Below are 17,613 nucleotides of genomic sequence, written 5' to 3'. Positions count from 1 at the left end.
CTTGATTTTTCCCCTGCTTCATTTCACAGAAATACTAGGTCCAAGTTAACAGTAAAGCCAATAAATTCACCATACCTTCAAATATAAGGGCTCATTAATTTGCTATTCCCCTGGCCACCTAAAAAGTAAGATTATAGGGAAAAAGTACTAATGCTATTATTACCTACCTGACCCCAAACTAAATAAATGTTATCTGTTCTTCATCTATAAAGAAACAAGGCAGAAAATATTAACATTACAAAATACAAAATAAGGAACAAAGGTGAAGGTCTCACTCTTCCTTATTTCAAAACTTATTAAAAGCTGCAGTAGTCACAACAAAGCTTGATAACAATGGATTTGGAAATGATTCCTTAGATATAAAACCAAAAGTATAGGCAACAAAAGTAAACATAGATAAATTACATCAAATGAGAAGCTTCTGTGTATCAAAGGTATGACACTGTGATTTATAATAAGAAGTATATATTTGGGTTTCATGCCCATTTCTGGAACAGACTACTACCCTTGGAATTTTCTATGTGATAAGAACAATAAAAATGTCTTTTGTTATGCATTACAAGCCCCTTTCAATCACCTGAGTTTATGTTAATGAGTTAATTTGTTTAGAAGGCACTTAAGGATAGGGGGAGGGGCAGGCTAGTTGCCAGGGGACTAATCATAAATCAAGTGTTAAAACTTCCAGCCCAAGCCCTGGCTGGAGCAACTCAGTGGATTGAGCTCAGGCTGGGAACCAAAGTGTTGCAGGTTCGATTCCCAGTCAGAGTATATGCCTGGGTTGCAGGCCATGATCCCCAGCAACTACACATTGATATTTCTATCTCCCTCCCTTCCCTCTCTAAAAATAAATAAATAAAATCTTTTAAAAATATATTTAAAAAAAACTTTCAGCCCTACTCTCCCAACTCCAGGCTGGGGAGAGGGGGCTGGAGGCTGAATTAATCAATATGCCTATGTAATGAAGCTCAGAAGGACAGGGACTGGAGAGATTGTGGGTTGGAGAACACAGAGAGACCATGGAAGCTCTGTGCCCTTTCCCACATATCTTGCCCTATGTATCTCTTCCATCTGGCTATTCTCAAGTTATAATCCTTTATAATAAACCAGAAATCTAGTAAGTAAAATGTTTTCCTGACTTCTGTTAGTCATCCTAGCAAATGAGTTGAATGCCAGGAGAGGCATGTGGGAACCCCCAATTTATAGCCAGTGGGTCAGAATTATAGATAACAAGCTATCCAATTGATGTCTGAAGGGCAATGTCAGTCATGTGGAACTGAACCCCTAATGTGTGGGAACCCTTAATATGTTATGCTATCTCCACATAAGTAGTTTCAGAATCGAGAGAAACTGTAGGACACCCAGCTTGTGTTGCAGAACTGCAGATGTGCGGAGTACCCACACATCTGATGTCAGAGTGTTTATTAAGAGTAGAGGAGACATACAGGAGGAGTGTTTTTCTTTAACAAAAAGGAACAACTAGGTGAAAAGGCAACCTAAGAAAAGAGAGAAAATATTCAAAACATATATAGAATTCCTACAACTCAACAACAACAAAACAACCCAATTAACATTATATAGCCAAAAAGCACATGGGGAGATGCTTGACATCCCAACCAATAGGCCAATAGGGAAATGCAACAGGGAAAATCAACTATGATGAAATACCAGCTGACACTCATTAGAGCCATGACTATAAGCGTGCGCACGCGTACACGCGCACGCGCACACACACACATACATGAGGGGGAGAGGGAGGGAGGGAAACAAATGTTGGCAAAAAAGTGGAAAAATTATGGTGCATAACTATGAGAATCCCTATATACTATTTATGGTGATTTCCTCAACAACTTAAAAGCAGAATTACCAGATGATCTAGCAGTTCTGCTTCTGTTTACATACCCAAAATAATTGAAAGCAGGGTCTTAAAGAAATATTTGTATACCCATGTTCATAGCAGTACTATTCACAATACCAAAAGATTTAAGCAATCTAAGTATCCATCAACAGATGAAGAGATAATATGATATACACATATAACAGAATATTATTCAGCCTTTTGAAGAGAAAGGAAAATTCTGACACAAGTTACAACATAGATGAACCTTGAGGACATTATGCTAAGTGAAATAAGTCAGGCACAAAAGTACAGATATTATGATTATCTGTATGATTATACTTGTAAGTTACTTAAAATAGTAAATTCATACATATAGAAAGAATGGTGGTATAGGGAGTATCAATGAATGAGGAGTTATTTAATGAGTATGGTTTCAGCTCTGCAAGATAGTAAGAGTTCTAAAGATTGGGTATATAATAATGAATGTACTTATCACTAAAAAAATACAGAATATATCACATTGCACTGTGCTTATATCTAAATAACATACACAGGGTTAAAATTTAAGATACATAAAATCAATTCACCACGATATGTAGTGTTTAAATTCTCACCTGATTTTTTTGCGTTAATTCATTAACAGAACTTTTAAGGTTTTGTAGTTCTTGCACATATACAGCAACTTCTTGGGGACCTTTGGCCAGTTCACACCTTAGCTGGCTTATTGTGGCCTAAAAAAAAAAATTCGAGAAAACTAAAATAAAAAAGGAAGTGGAAACATCCAGAAGTTTTAAGATTACATAGATTTTTGTTGTTGTTTTTAAATTGAAATAATCCTTAGAAGTTTCAATTTGGTTCTTTATCCTATCACCCTACGGCAATCCCACATTGCCTTTGCCTAAAATGTTTTCAAAATTTATCCAAAATGCATAACTTCATTTATTTAATAATACATAAAATGAAATGTTGACATCCTACTTTATGCATCTGAAGCAAGCATCAAACTGCAAACTTGAATTTACTGACTTTGAAACTCTGTACTTTAATCCTCCTTAATTTAAAAAGAATATGCAAATTACACCTATATTTTCTCCCAATTTCTATTAGCAGAGCCGTTTATTTTTATTTTAAAAGCATGTTAAATGCAACAATACAACACAGAATCACTTGAATCATCTTTTTTACTGTAATGGAAACTGTCCATAGAAGTTATAAAAATACATGTTAACATTTATAGTGAAAATTAATTTCTATTTTTAACACAATGGTTTGATCATTTCAAAATAATGTAAGAGAAAGGTAAGCAGATCTTGGAAATACAAACTTCCTATAGATGAAAGCTTAAATACTAGAGAGAAAGACTAAGAACTGCATTTTCAGTATGGTTTCCTATAAGTGACATTAACAAAAGAACTTACTGTTTCTAATACTGCTTATTGAATTTATGTTTCATTTTTTTTACATTCCTAAAGTTATAATTGTTTTCACTGTCTATATTGTTTATTAGTATATAAACTTTATAATATAAGACAAACTTCAAATTTTTTTCTTAAAAAATGCCACCAGCAGTACCTACATCATATATTATAAGTAAGTACTTGCATCTTCAAAGAAGAAAAGTTAGAAGGCTACAATCTTTTAATTCATATTTTTTATTGTATTTTTTTCCCATTACCATTTAGTCCCTTCTCACCCCACTTGCACCCTGAAGGCTACTTAATTTTTCGTGACAAAAATGCCAACAGATCTTTTGCTACTCCTCTTGGAGGAAGCCCTTCCAGAATGTGTGGCACCCTTTCTTTTTAAAGCATTCTTGTTAGTGGTGTATCTTCATCCATTTACAGTGGCTTTGGTTTTAAGTTTTCGAAACCACCAAGTAAACAAGTTAAGTGATGGAACAGAATGATCAAAGATAGGCTTTTTATTTTATTTTATTTTATTATTTTATTTTATTTTATTTTAATAACCATAAATTAAGGAAACTAGTTTTTCAAATGTTTTCCAAACTGGTTTAAAATCAATTCAAAGAGATCTCAAAAGTGTTTTTTAGAAACGGCAGCATGTCTGAGATATGTTTATGGACTGACCTTTTAAGGAAAACATTCATGTAAATGAACCAACTGTGATACAGTCAAAGGCAATTTGTAACATTACTTTTTTTCTTTTTGTTTTTTATTGTTCAAGTAGAGTACTTTATAGTTACACCTTATACAGGGTATTTCAATATAATATATAACAACTAGTTATATATATATACACATAGATATAAATAATTTCAAAGAAGGAAATGTTTAACTATTCATGCATCTGTAACTGTTCAAATTAAAGGCATATTACCTTCTGTCTTAAACTGAATGTAGCCTTGACATGAACATAGGTTTTGGGAGTTTATTTCTAATTGTTATTTCTAACAACTTGGAATCTCAGAATCATTTTCTGTTAGTAATATTCTAGATATTAATAGAAATATTAAAACAATTTGCTACTTGACTGTCTTAATCATCTAGCACAAATGCCAACTTATCACAAAAGAAAATAAATACAAAATATAAAGAAAATATATCCAAATATATGTTTTATTTTATAGCTTTTAGACATGTTCTTATAAACAATTTTGTAATGTTAACATCTGAAGATCTGAACATCAGGTCTATCAGCTATCCTTTGTACATGATGTATCTTTTTTAAAACTAGAATGTTTGAAAATATAGAAGCATTTTAAACATTTTTAAATTTAAGCAAGGGGTAAGAAGAAAGATGTGGAAAGAGAATACAAAAAAAGATACACTTTAATTATGGGGAAGGGGAGGGAGGGCATTGAATTACAGGAACTTTCACTTTATCACACATTATAGATCTTTTATAATGATCAAGTATTATGTTTATATTTGGGTAAAAAATAAAAACTAAAGGAAGACAAAATTTCCAAACAAATAGACACATTCCCTGTTCAGATATCACTATGGTGAAATTAGAACAAAGAAGGTCCTCTGCTGTAGCCACACTACCTTTACTCCTTACTTAACAGGTCGAGCTCATCTGAGCCCAGGAGGCTTTAGCCCTTGCACTGCCTCTTTCTGCTCCCAATTCTTCACCCTGATTCCTTCTTACTTCATTCTCCTCACACAGGTGTTCCTTGAGGAGACTTTCCCTGATCATTCTATCTAAAATTGTCCCACATTACTGTCAGCTCCATTACTTCATGTCCTGCTTTATTTTTCTTTATAGCACTTAGCATTAAGTGACTTTCTATCGTGATTTATTTACTTACATATGTATTATTTGGCTTCCATAAAGGAATACAAGCTTTATGAGAGCAAGTACTGTCCCATTCACTGTTATATCCCCCACTCCTAACTACTGACACGTAGGCATTCAAAAAATACTCACCAAAGGAATGAGTGATTTTATCTCTAAGGAGTTAATAGATATTTGTTTCCATGGAAACAGTATTTCAGATTCTATAAATAGTTTGTATTCCTTGAAGCCATGTTATTGAATTCAACATTGAACTTTCACTAGAAATCTTTAGATTACAAAATAACTAAGATATTCCAGGCAAACATCCTGCTAGTAGTTTAAAATTGTAATTATTGTCCCAATAACTACTACTCTTACCAAATAACCATTTAAAGGTAGTTAAAAATTTGCACGATTAATAAAAACAAAAATGAGCATATCTTTGAAGATCTAACATTGCCTTAAATCACAAAATCGCCATATGAAGCTAAAGGTACTATAGTAAAAGTATTACTAATATTAAACACCTTCCAAAAAAACATTACCTCAAGTTTAAGCATCTCCATGAGAAAGCAGAAAAAAAAAATAATAAAATGGTGGATGAAAGGTGGGAAACAAGACCGAAAGTACAGACCAAACACACAGTGAAAATGTCAGACACATGCTGCTGAATATGATCTCTTGTACTAGCATACTTTTAAAAGACATTCAAATACTCTCTTTTAAAATTATGCTGAATATAATCATATTTATTCCATATCTTTATCAACATTTTAGCTCCTAAAAGTAAAATTCAAATTAGTTTATTTGGAATACAAATAAAATTCTTAAAAAATAATTTCTATTAAAGACCACACTAAATATAAGTGGATTGCAACTTTGATATTTTCAGTAAAGTAGATCTTTAGAAATAACATTTTTAAGCTTTAAATCCTTAATTTCTGATCTATAAAATAGCCAATTAATATATAAAAAGTACTTGTAAATTCTATAGAATGATAAAATATCTAGAAACCACCCCCAAAACTTGTCAATGAATTCATAAGGTATACATTTAATGAAAGTAATGAAATGTAAGGACATATTTAACAGTGCACACCAAGTTATATGTCTTCAGCCTCAACTAGAAATGACAAATAAACCACTGCATGTTTTAGTTTATTTCCTTTTAATGTATTTTGTTTCTCATGCCAATATTTAAGTTCAGGAAAGTAGTTAATATATAAAATAATTTTTTCTATTAAGTTCTTTAAGTGCTATAATTGACGAACACACTTAACTAAGAATAAATAAAATTGAAATTTAGTAAGTTAATAAAGTAATGCCATCTATTTAGAGAGTAAACAAAAGCCAAAAACAAATATAGTTACAAACAAATAAATGAGATGGAATATTTAGTAATTTTTTCATATGAAAATAATATGAGACACAACTCAAAAGTAATTTTAAGTTATATTCAATATAAATATTATACAATATGGCAAAATATAAAAAGTAATAACAAGTATTATGTCAATATTAAAAGCAAAAATTTACTTTTAAGGAAAATCATCAGACTGCCTGAAATAGAAGATTACATGGTACAAAAAAACACAGGCTTTGGATTCTAATGGTAGCTTCCCATTATTAGGGGCATGGCCTTTAACAAGTCATGTAACCTCACTGAGCCTTAGATTCCTAACATAGAAGACAAATTTAAAATAGTATTTAACTCACAGGGTGAAAAGAAACAAATCGGACCACACATTTAAAGTGCCTAGCATAGTATCCAAAACTAATGGTGAAAATGTTAAGGTTTTGTTTCTAATAATAATATTGCTCTCTTATGGTACCATTTCCTGAAGTTGTTAAGAATACTTCAAAAACAATCTGAGGTCTCAATAACTACATAACTGTTAACTATCTAAGAAGGGACTAATTATCCATATTTTACTAATAATTAATGAAATAGTAAATCACCATTCATCAAAAATAAATCCCTTTATTTTAAGATTTACTTCAAAACATAAGTGTTTTATATAAAAACTTGAAGGAAGTTAAAATGTAAAAAATGGATTTGTAAACCACCTTCTTCTTTCCCAGAAATATCTTTTCTAGAGAAAACACAAATCAAAACAAAAACAAAAATTGTTGTTCCCCTGCTGAAAGGAGGACAATGTGAGAAGACGCTAATAATGCCTTTTCTCACAAATCTTTTATAACTTTAGCTATAACTTTGTTGTCTTAAATAAGTTCTTCTCATTACATACAGACATTTTAATCTATATAAATAAAATATAAATTTATAAAAACCTTCCATATTAAACTTAGTATAATTAAGTAAAATATTACTCAAAAATATTTTCCCATATATTTTCCCAAAAGTGCAAGTGTGTGTATATATGTACACACACACATTTCTTCTCATTGTTCAAATTCCACTTGTGTAACAACTATAATGCCATAATTCTCAACTAGAAAAGGTCAGAGAGGACTGCACTCCAAAATAGACATATTCTAAAGCTGCCATTGTTTTGATTCAATTTTAGTCACCCTATTGCATTTGTTTTAAAATTTAAAATAACTTTAAAAGAATTTTTAATCAAAAGAGTATTTTTTTTAATTTGAGAAATACTAGTAGGCAGGCAAATTTAATCAAAAATAATTCTTATTGAAGCACAGAAGTAAATGATTGGATTCACCCAGGTTTAAGTATTTCTAATTTAGCATTATCTAAATAGGATTTTCCTCATGAGACATGATAGGGAACTGTTTCAGGTGGTATGAGGCATGTGGCCCAGCCCCTGATTCAGAAAACCAATGGGGAGTGAGGTCGACACACAGAACCCACGCCCACAGACAGGTTTTCCCATGGGGAATCAGGCCTGCATTGTACCTAGGCTGCTATGAGGCTTGCTTTTGCTAAAACTCCCTCACCCTGGATTGAGGCAGCAAATGTTTACTGCATATCTTTAAAGTAACTTCCTAAAGTCTGTGCTAAACCTCCCAAGCATTGAGTGCAAACAGTAAAACCACTTTTCTCCTTGATCTGCAATATCCTTCTCTTTGAAGTAATTAGCGACATTCTTTCCTTTGTTATCTGTAAAAGGTAATCACCTACAGCGAACCTGTGCACAGTAAATGAGGACCATCCTTGATGTAATGTACCCAGAAAAGCAATAAAGGCCTGTCTAAGGCCACGTTCAGGGCCCTCTCTCTCACTTAGAGAGTGCCCATGCTGTCCCTTTTTCTCCACAGGACTTCTGCAGTCCGTGTGAATTTGTTTGTGGTAGCCACAACACATGGACCCTGCAGGCCGGGGTCCACATCAAGACATGTTTGGTTCAGCCTCTACTTGATTACACATTACGAGCTTTTGAGCATCTTTGATGAGTTCATGAACTCCCTAAATTGACAGAAAAAGCGTAGGTTTTTGTGTGTTTGTTAGTGGGCTACAAAGATCGCTTTTGGGAAATCTGTACCTAAAATTCATAAACTTTAAAATCTGAAGCATTATAAAGCCTCATATGCCTATGTGTGTTCTATGCATAAACTTTCACCATTCCTCCATTGATAAGATATTCAAGGAAGTAAAAGAGGACATGAGTTGATATTTATACTCCATAGCTCACTAATATATTACCAAATATGAATAGAGTGTCTTTTAGATCACTACTTTAAAAACTCTAAGACAGAGATACAAATTAAAGGTCACTATAATTTATTTTCCCCAACTTTTTGTTTTTTTAAATTTTTATTGTTTATGCCATACAGTTTCTCCCTTTTCCCAGCTTAAGAACTACAAATAATATAGACATAACAATACCTCCTATAATACAGTAAAAAAGGATAAAAGCCAGTATTTTTATGCAAATATGTTTACTACATATTCTAGAGCTTATATGCTGACATAATTATATAAGGGATTTAAAGGCCAAAGTAATGCCAAATGAGAAATTACAGAAGGAACTGAGAATGTTTATCCTGGAAGAGAAAAATCTCAGAGTAAACATGAACAGCCTTGACCTGACCAGCATGGCTCAATTGGTCGAGCATCATCCTGCAAAAGGTCACAGGTTCAATTCAGGATTCATGGTCAGAGCACATGCCTGGATTGTGGGTCTGGTCCCAGTTGGGGGCATGTGAGAGGCAACCAATGGATGTTTCTCTCAAACTTCAATGTTTCTCTCCCTCTCTCCCTCCCTTCCCCTCTAAATTAAACAAACAAACAAACAAACAAATAAATAAAATCTTTATATAAATGAACAGCTTTCAAATCCCTCCTGAGGAAAAAAGAAAGGACTTATTCTGTGTAATTCCTCAGGAGACCTGGAACATGTGCATGTAAGTTACAGGGAACTCACTGGAATGGCTGACTTTTGAAGAAATATGAACTCCTACATCATCTAGCAAGAGTAGTGGATCCATTATTAGAGATGCCTCCTTTACCCCCACCTAACTGAAATAAGCTCAATTACCACTTACTGACTAGCCAGGAGCACATTTAATTTTAAGTATTATCTCTACAAAATAAACATCATTCATTAAATAGCACAATACACTTTTAAGCAAACATTCTTCTCAAAGTGTCTAGCTACATAAAGCATAAACAAAAATATTAACTCTCAGACCATACTGACTATATACAAATATTACTGAGAATAAATGAAAGAAAAGGCGAATGCTATTTTGATAGCTCAGAAAAATCTCAAATCTTGATTATCTCAACAGTATAAATAAATTAATGTCGATCACATTTCAGTACACTGAACTTCATTACCTCTGAGTTAGCATAATCTGCTTGTAACTTTTTGCACTCATCTTTGAGTTTTTCAGATTCTCTCTCACGTTCCAAGGTCATGTTATCCATTAGTGTTTGAACTTGAACTAGTTCTTTCTTTAACACAGCAACATCTTCTATACCAGGTCTCTGAAGCTGTGAAGCAACAACATATATTAATTAAAAATTATAGTGAAAAACTAAACTAATAAACATTTTAAATGGTTCCACCACAAAGAAACCAAAATGAAAACAATTTTTAATATCAATTAATGAACTCTGAACATCACACACTGATTTTTTTCACATAATAACCATCTCCTTTTCCCATTCTATCTTATATTTACTAGTATTACCACTCCAGGTGCAACATAGCAAATTCCAATTATCCTTAGGGCTTTCTTTGCTTTCCTTTCTTTCACAAACTACACCCGTTGGTCATAACAATCACTTGACAAATGCTTACATTCCTTCATTTTCCATCCTAAGAAACTGGTAATAAAAATGAAGAAGGAACAGATGTAAGCATAATTATGGTTTGTTGTAGATTGAATCTAGTTGATTCATTCATTTATATACTTATTGAGTGCTAAATAAAGAACAAAAAAGAGTCAAGAACAGATTCAAGACTGTTAAACCTGGGAAGTGTTGAAGATGTACAGCACCAGTGAAAGAAATACAGTTATGGAGGAAATACAATGACTTGATGTAATACTTAATTGAATTTGAAATAAAAGCTAGAAATGCAACTAGAAGCATCCTAAAGTAGGTGGGTTTATAAAACTAAAGTGCAAGGGAAGGCCAGGGTCAGAGATACGGATGCTACTATAACTACTAACCTCCTAAAAAGACAGATAATATTGAGATAGAAACCACAAAAATGCTAAGGTAATAAATTATGTATCACAAAATGCCATTTTGATTTTAAAAAATCATATATAGTATATATGAAGGTGGAAGAAGAACTACAGAAAATTTTATTTCCTCCATTTTATTCAAGCTATATTTTTAAAAATTCTTCATCACAGTAGCTATTTCGTTTTTATTTTAGAAGATTATAAAATACATTCTAATAAATGGTTCGTAATTACCAGTTCAGTTTTCAGATCTTGAATTATAGTTGACTCTTTATTTAATTCTTCTGTCAAATGTGACACTTTTTGCTCAGCAGCTTCTCGAAGACTCCTTTCTTCATCATATTTTGACTTTATATCTAAACAAAAATTATGTTTCATGAGATACTCTAGAAGACAGTTTTAGAAATTCCTGTACATTGTAGTACATATCTATATATCACTTAATTCAAATGCATATTCCTTAGATAACCTAATAAAAGTATAGTTATGATTACATTAAATGAGCTTTAAAAATCTCATGCTTGTATATATAGTATCCTACTAGAGTTACAGTATACATTTAATCATATGTAATATTTTACCTAAAAGAATGTAGTTAATAAATATATGTAAATGATAGTATAAATCAAAGGTTAAATCTATATATACTATGTTATTCAACATTTTGAAAATGTTTTTTGTTGACCTTTAAGACATCCACTCCCCCCCCCCAATTCAGGAAGAATTCAACAGAGAAACTCAGTCCTTTGAAGGGAACAGGTGGGAGGACAAACAAAATAATTTACATGGCAATTATGTTATTAAATTGCAGTAATAGCCACCATAGTCTATAACATATATTTCATCACTAAATACAATGTTTATTTCTAGGATATATAATGGCAAAAAATAAATAAAACTAATATATTAGTTAAAAAATTTTTATTCAATTTACCTGCAATTTCAGTAGCAAGTTGTGCTGCTTTCTGCTCAAATAAGTCTTTCATTTGCTTAATATTAAAATTTTCTGTTTGGGCTTCATCTAACTGTCTCTCCAAAGAGTGAAGTTCTACAAAAATGTATACCATTTATTCAAAAACAATATTATTTATATTGGCTAACTTATATCATAATCATTGCACTAGTTAAAAACAAAATGTCTATTACCCATTTCGAGTACTTTCATATTTTAAGAATTAAGCATATGGTTTATTTAAGACACAAGTCATAATTTACAAACATGTAAAATAAATGAAAGGACTATTTAGCATCACACCCAAATAATCTATAAATATTTCTTTAAAAATTACTTTGATTTCACACTTCATAGTTATTTCCCTATATCTTTCAACTGCTAGAAAGGAACACACATATTCTGCTTCTCCAAAAAAAAAATTGTAATAATGTGAAAAAAATGAGAAATGGTTTAAAAATAATCAAGGTCTTAAGTAAAATAATCAATTAAAACAGGTAATCAAGTCCTGATACTTCATTCTCATAAAGAAAAGGGATTTCAGAGGGAATTTAAATACAGACAAAATTAACCTCAAAAATAATTTTGATTCATTGAGCATTCCTCCAATTAAAGTCAGTTACAAAGATGCTAGTTTCATTTTAAGAGAAAAAGAGCACATCACTCTTTGACACTAGATTTAACTTTTCGCTAACAACCATATCACCATAATCCAGAAGTTTATAACTTCATAATATAATAAACAAAACACTAAGATTTCAGTACACTGATTAAATTATAGAGTTCACAGGTAACAAGCCCTGCAAACTTAGAATATTACTATTATCTTCACTATTTTAGAACTATAAAGTATAACCACAAAACAAAAATCATATAGCAAGCATAAGATATTAAGAACAAAGTAAGAAAGAATGAGAAAGACGTAAAAGAGAAATGAAATAGCTGCTTTAAGTAAAGTTACCTGCTGATGAATCAGCCACCAATCCATCAGGTTTAGACTCCTCAAAGAAAACATAAGACATACACAAATACAGTGTTAAAATAAAAATCTCTGAAAGACATAATCTGTCAGGTAAGTAAGAAGATTTTGATAAAAGTTAAATTTTGGCCTACTCACATTCTTCCATAGCTCTAAGATGACCCTAGGCACACTGGCATAATAATTTAAATACATCTCACTGGTTCTAAGAATGTTTTTATGTTAACATATACGAAATTACTATGTTCCTTGCAATAGATGGCATCTTAAATTCCATAAATTCAGTAATAAATAAATATAAATTACTACAATTAAATAGATCCTAGAGCAAATAAGTTAATAGGCAAGATTCAATCCTATAATATTTGAAAATTAGCATAAGATAAATATGCCATGGAACTATCAGTATTTAAAAAATGGCTTTAAAAGCATAAACTGTTAATACAGAATTATAAATCATCTTTTAAAAAAACAAAAATAAAAAATATATTCCATAAAGTTTAATTGGTCACATGCATTAGAACAAAATAATATACTGCTTCATCATTATTTTCATATACTAAAAAGTTATTCACATCTGATTAGTGTCTGATAAAGTATCTCAGAATACATCTGGATTTTTCCTATTCATTGGATTTAGGCATTATAATTGCTAAGAATCATCAATATTTCAAACACATTTTTCCCCAAAGGTATATCTCCCAACAAGTCAATTTCTACTTTGCACTGCGGAAAATTTATTTAACTTATTAAATGTGAAATAGTCATCTCAAAAGTAGTTAGGAACTTCCTGTCTGTTTTCAAGTACAGATGATAATACAGATCACCTGTTAATGGCATCGCATTAATGGCATCCATGTAAAAGATGAGTAATTGATCTACAAGTATTTTAGATTAAAAACTTCTTTAATGCAACTTCAATTAACAGAGGCTGAGTAGTAGCAAGACTGATACCTTGTTATTCACTTATTTGTTTTTGTCTTTTCTAGTCCAAATGACAATTTTTGGTGAAAAGACTAAAAGGCAAAAGGACTGACTGAGAGTCACAATATGCTCAGATAATCTGCAAAGAGATCACTAAATACTTTATGAAAATATTAAAACTATTGTTGAAGGGTCTTTATTTTATTCTTACAAATGAAAACTATATATAGATTTGGTAAAATTCATTATTCTACAATTCTTTCTGCAATTTATATAATTTTAGTATAAAAATCATAATTGGTTAAGATATTTACTTAGAAAATACACTAAACTATACAAAATCAGGATATTAAAAGAATCTTACTCAGAGATAATAACTTTTTGACAGCACAGTGATTTTCTTTGTCTAGTATTACTTTTATGTGGTTAAAGTCATATAGTATATACATGTTGATGTGTACACACACACATATATCAATATTGTATTCTGGTTTTGAAACCTGACATTGTCAATACAAGTTTTCCCACATTTCCAAACACCATTCATTAAAACAGTTAATAATAGTTCTTTCCCTTAACGCACATTTTAGTCATTTCCAATTTGTCACAACCACAAATGTTTTAAAGAGTTTCACTATTGTTTAAACCTTTTTTTTCCTACCATTTAGGTACATTGTTAGAATAGAATAATGCAGCCTGCTATAAAAAAACAATCCACAGATAACTGATTGTTAATAGAGCACCTTTAAAAAGTTACAGCTCTGATTCCTATACATGTGTTGGCTATTAAGCACAGGAAACGAATTAGGAATTTGTTTGTATCAGGCCACCTGCTTACAAAAAAAAAGTGTTATGCTTAATTTGCAACAATGATGACAATCAACTAACAAATACACTTCAAGCATTTAAAAACAATTACTTGCTGCTGCAGCCCTTGAAATTTTTCTAATTCTTTTTTTAATTCTTCTGAATACCATTTTTCTTCCTAAAGGGAAAAAAAAGATTTTTAATTAGCAAATTTTAAAAGATTTGTTACCTGACACACTGAAAATAAACAAACATAATCCTTTTTAACCTTACCTTAAGTGAAGCCTGTAGGTCTTGGACCTCTTGTCTAAGTAGTGTTACATCATCTCTAAACATATTTGGGGCGGGGGTGGCGGGATGGAGAATTAATAGTTAATGTTAATTAACAACCTACTTTCTTAACAAATCACAGCTAGTGACTATATAATGATATTCTAGTTTTCCCAACTTAAAAAAAATAAAGACTCTTGTAGATTTTACGTGTAGTGCATTAATTTACCAACAATAAGCATCAATGGTTTCCTATTGCAGTTAGCATAAAATCTAAACTCATTAACAAGGAATATAAAATCTGCACCATCTAGTCCCTGCCTTATTACTCTCCCCCTCATTCACTTAGCTCTGTTCTTTAAGTCTGACACGCTGTTTCCTGTGGAAAATTCTCACATTGTTTCCCTCACCTAAGAGTCAGTATGAAAAAGAATGGTGAGCCAAGGTCCACTCCAGGCCCTAATGCAAGAAAGATTCCATGATAAAATATTTTTGGGATTATCCTTCTATATATTTGGACATACCTTCCCATTTGGACTATAAATCTCTCTATCTCTATCTCTCTATCTCTCTCTCTCTCTCTCTCTCTCTCTCTCTCTCTCTCTCTCTCTCTCTCACATACACACACACACACACACACACACACACACGGGATTCTCCTTGTTCCTTGCCACTACTAATGACTGCCATGGTAGAAGACACAAGAACTGAAATGAGTTCATTACGAATCCTCAAATGAACTGATTCTAGGATGAAGGGAATAGGAGAACAAGGTCATTTCTAATGAGGAGAGGACCAAGTCCACATCAGTGCAAGCATTTATCAGCAAGGTAAAAGACAATGAAACATATTGATGGGAGAATTCTTCTCTAGAATGAGGGCAGAGATAGAGAATAAAAAGAGTCAGCTCGATATGTGAAATAGGGTTAATAGTGAAAAAGAAAGAAAATTGCCAACTAAGAGAAACATAAAAGATGGAGAAATAAGTCTTCTTCCTTTTATAGCCATTCATAAGTAAGGAATTCATTCATTATTCAACAGACATTTGTTGTCTATTCTATGCTCTCAAGTTGTTCAAACTAATGGGAGAAGTGAACATGTCAGTAAGTAAGAGTAATAGACTATCATCAGTTCTATGATGCAAATAAAAACAGATACAAAGATAGTGGCAACTTCTACCTAGCAGGGCTTCATGACAGAGATAAACTCTGAGAGAAAGCCTATAATCTTCTGAAGACAAAAGTAAAGTTCAATAACAGAGTCCTGCTTTTGTTGTTTCTTATCTTGTAAAATTTTCATTAGCCTTCATTTCCAGTACATGTGTGTCCCCCACCCCCTACAACTCCCTCTCCCCCATATGGCTCTACCAACTAACCTGATATATAGAAATCACATGACAATTAGGACACTTAGTTTTCACATGTGTATGGAAAAGTATGGGTGTGTTTTAAGCTTTCTCTACTATTAAGTGATCTTCCAACTCTATATATAAACTAAATGATGAAGAAAGAAAATAATAACAAATACTTTCCAAGGAAGGTAATTCCAATTCAAATTCTAACTTGGTAGCCTCAGTTGCTCCAATTAATCTTTATTAAAGTGCCACTCAACAAACTTGTGAAAATAATTTGCTTACAACAGAAAATCTTCTAAAGTATAACATAAAACATCTTAGGATATTTACAAAAGAAAATTGGTACCATCTATTACAATTTTAAAGAGAAATTTTGTCCAAAAATTCCACTTCTAGAAATTTACCTTACAGATATACTCCTTCACATACAAATGATGCATCCACAAGGGTATATATCACATCATTTGTAATTGCAAAACACTGGAAATACCTTAAATGCTCATCAATAGAAGAATGATAAAATTCTGTGCTGTCATTTAAAAAAGTGAAACAGCTTTATCTGCATTTATGTGAAACAATTCATAAGATACTCAGAGAAATAAAAGATGAACATTGTAGAACTACTCTTTTATGTAATTATAGAAATTTAAATATTTTATATGTACACAGATATAAACATACGGGTATATAGGTATAGACTTTCTCTGAAAGTATATGTAAGAAACTGATAAGCAGTAAGAGGCTAGAGAAAGGAGTAGCAAGGAATACATTTTTACCATATAACTTCTTGAATCATTTTATTTTTGCATTCTGTATATACTATCCGTACATGCATTTTAAAAATCTGGTCTCCACAAAACTACTAATGCATCAGGTTTCAAATATGTAATCAATGTTGGTAAAAGTCACATGTAAAGTGATAAACAGAGAGCTTTGAAGCAAAAAGGTTTCATGACCCACCCAAATCATGTGGGCTTTTGATCTAAAAACACAAGGGGCCCACAGTCACATGTTATCCACTGTGTTAGTGAGGGGCAGAATTAATTGTCAGAAACTGGAGAAATATAGAAAAATGGGAACAGATACAGTAAGAGATAAACTAGTGAAAATTACTACTCAGAGCAACAGCAATCAAATTTGCACCTTAAGATTATTACCTTGAAAGCAATATAAAGTTCATTGGAGAGGTACAAGACTGAAGGAAGAGAGCCAACTGTAAATACTGAAAAAAACATTTTCGAGTGAGAGATGAAGCCTAAAATAAGCTGCAGCACTAAATATGGAAAAGGTTATGAGAGCTGTTCAGGAGATAGAATTTTTTAATTACAGGTGACATACAATATTATATTAGTTTCAGGTTTACTATATAGTGATAAGACATTTATATACCTTATAAAGTGGTTGCCCCAATAAGACTAGTACCCCTAGGGGAGACAGAATTAACTAGACTTTGGAACAGGTCAGACAGGGAAGCAGAGGCAGGTATGTAAAAATAAGCAAATTCAATTTTCTGGCTTTAGTAATTGGGTAGAAAGATAACGCTGCCATTCACCAGGAGAGGTAGATAATGAGTAGGTTTAAAGCAAACAATAAACCCTGTTTAGAAAATGTCAATAGTGAGATGTTTCTTTGGA

At 31.8% G+C, this 17,613-nt stretch overlaps 1 protein-coding gene across 4 annotated transcripts in view; it reads right to left on the bottom strand.

The window, feature by feature from the left end:
• The window catches only part of EEA1 (early endosome antigen 1), a 141,292-nt gene that overhangs the window by 70,380 nt on the left and 53,299 nt on the right, over positions 1-17,613 (bottom strand). For 2 of the 4 annotated variants that reach the window (XM_036018572.1, XM_036018574.1), the window contains 8 exons: positions 14,629-14,683; positions 14,468-14,533; positions 12,607-12,646; positions 11,628-11,741; positions 10,928-11,049; positions 9,837-9,992; positions 5,623-5,637; positions 2,452-2,568 (listed from right to left, as the gene is read on the bottom strand). In XM_036018572.1, coding sequence (XP_035874465.1) covers positions 2,452-2,568; positions 5,623-5,637; positions 9,837-9,992; positions 10,928-11,049; positions 11,628-11,741; positions 12,607-12,646; positions 14,468-14,533; positions 14,629-14,683 — 685 coding nt within the window. The remainder of the gene's footprint in view (positions 1-2,451; positions 2,569-5,622; positions 5,638-9,836; positions 9,993-10,927; positions 11,050-11,627; positions 11,742-12,606; positions 12,647-14,467; positions 14,534-14,628; positions 14,684-17,613) is intronic. The other 2 variants (XM_028531635.2, XM_036018573.1) reach the window with 1 other exon arrangement.

Source organism: Phyllostomus discolor, chromosome 2 (assembly GCF_004126475.2).
Source record: "Phyllostomus discolor isolate MPI-MPIP mPhyDis1 chromosome 2, mPhyDis1.pri.v3, whole genome shotgun sequence".
In the NCBI taxonomy this organism is placed as follows: Eukaryota; Metazoa; Chordata; class Mammalia; order Chiroptera; family Phyllostomidae; genus Phyllostomus; species Phyllostomus discolor.
This window is presented reverse-complemented; position numbering and strand designations above follow the sequence as displayed.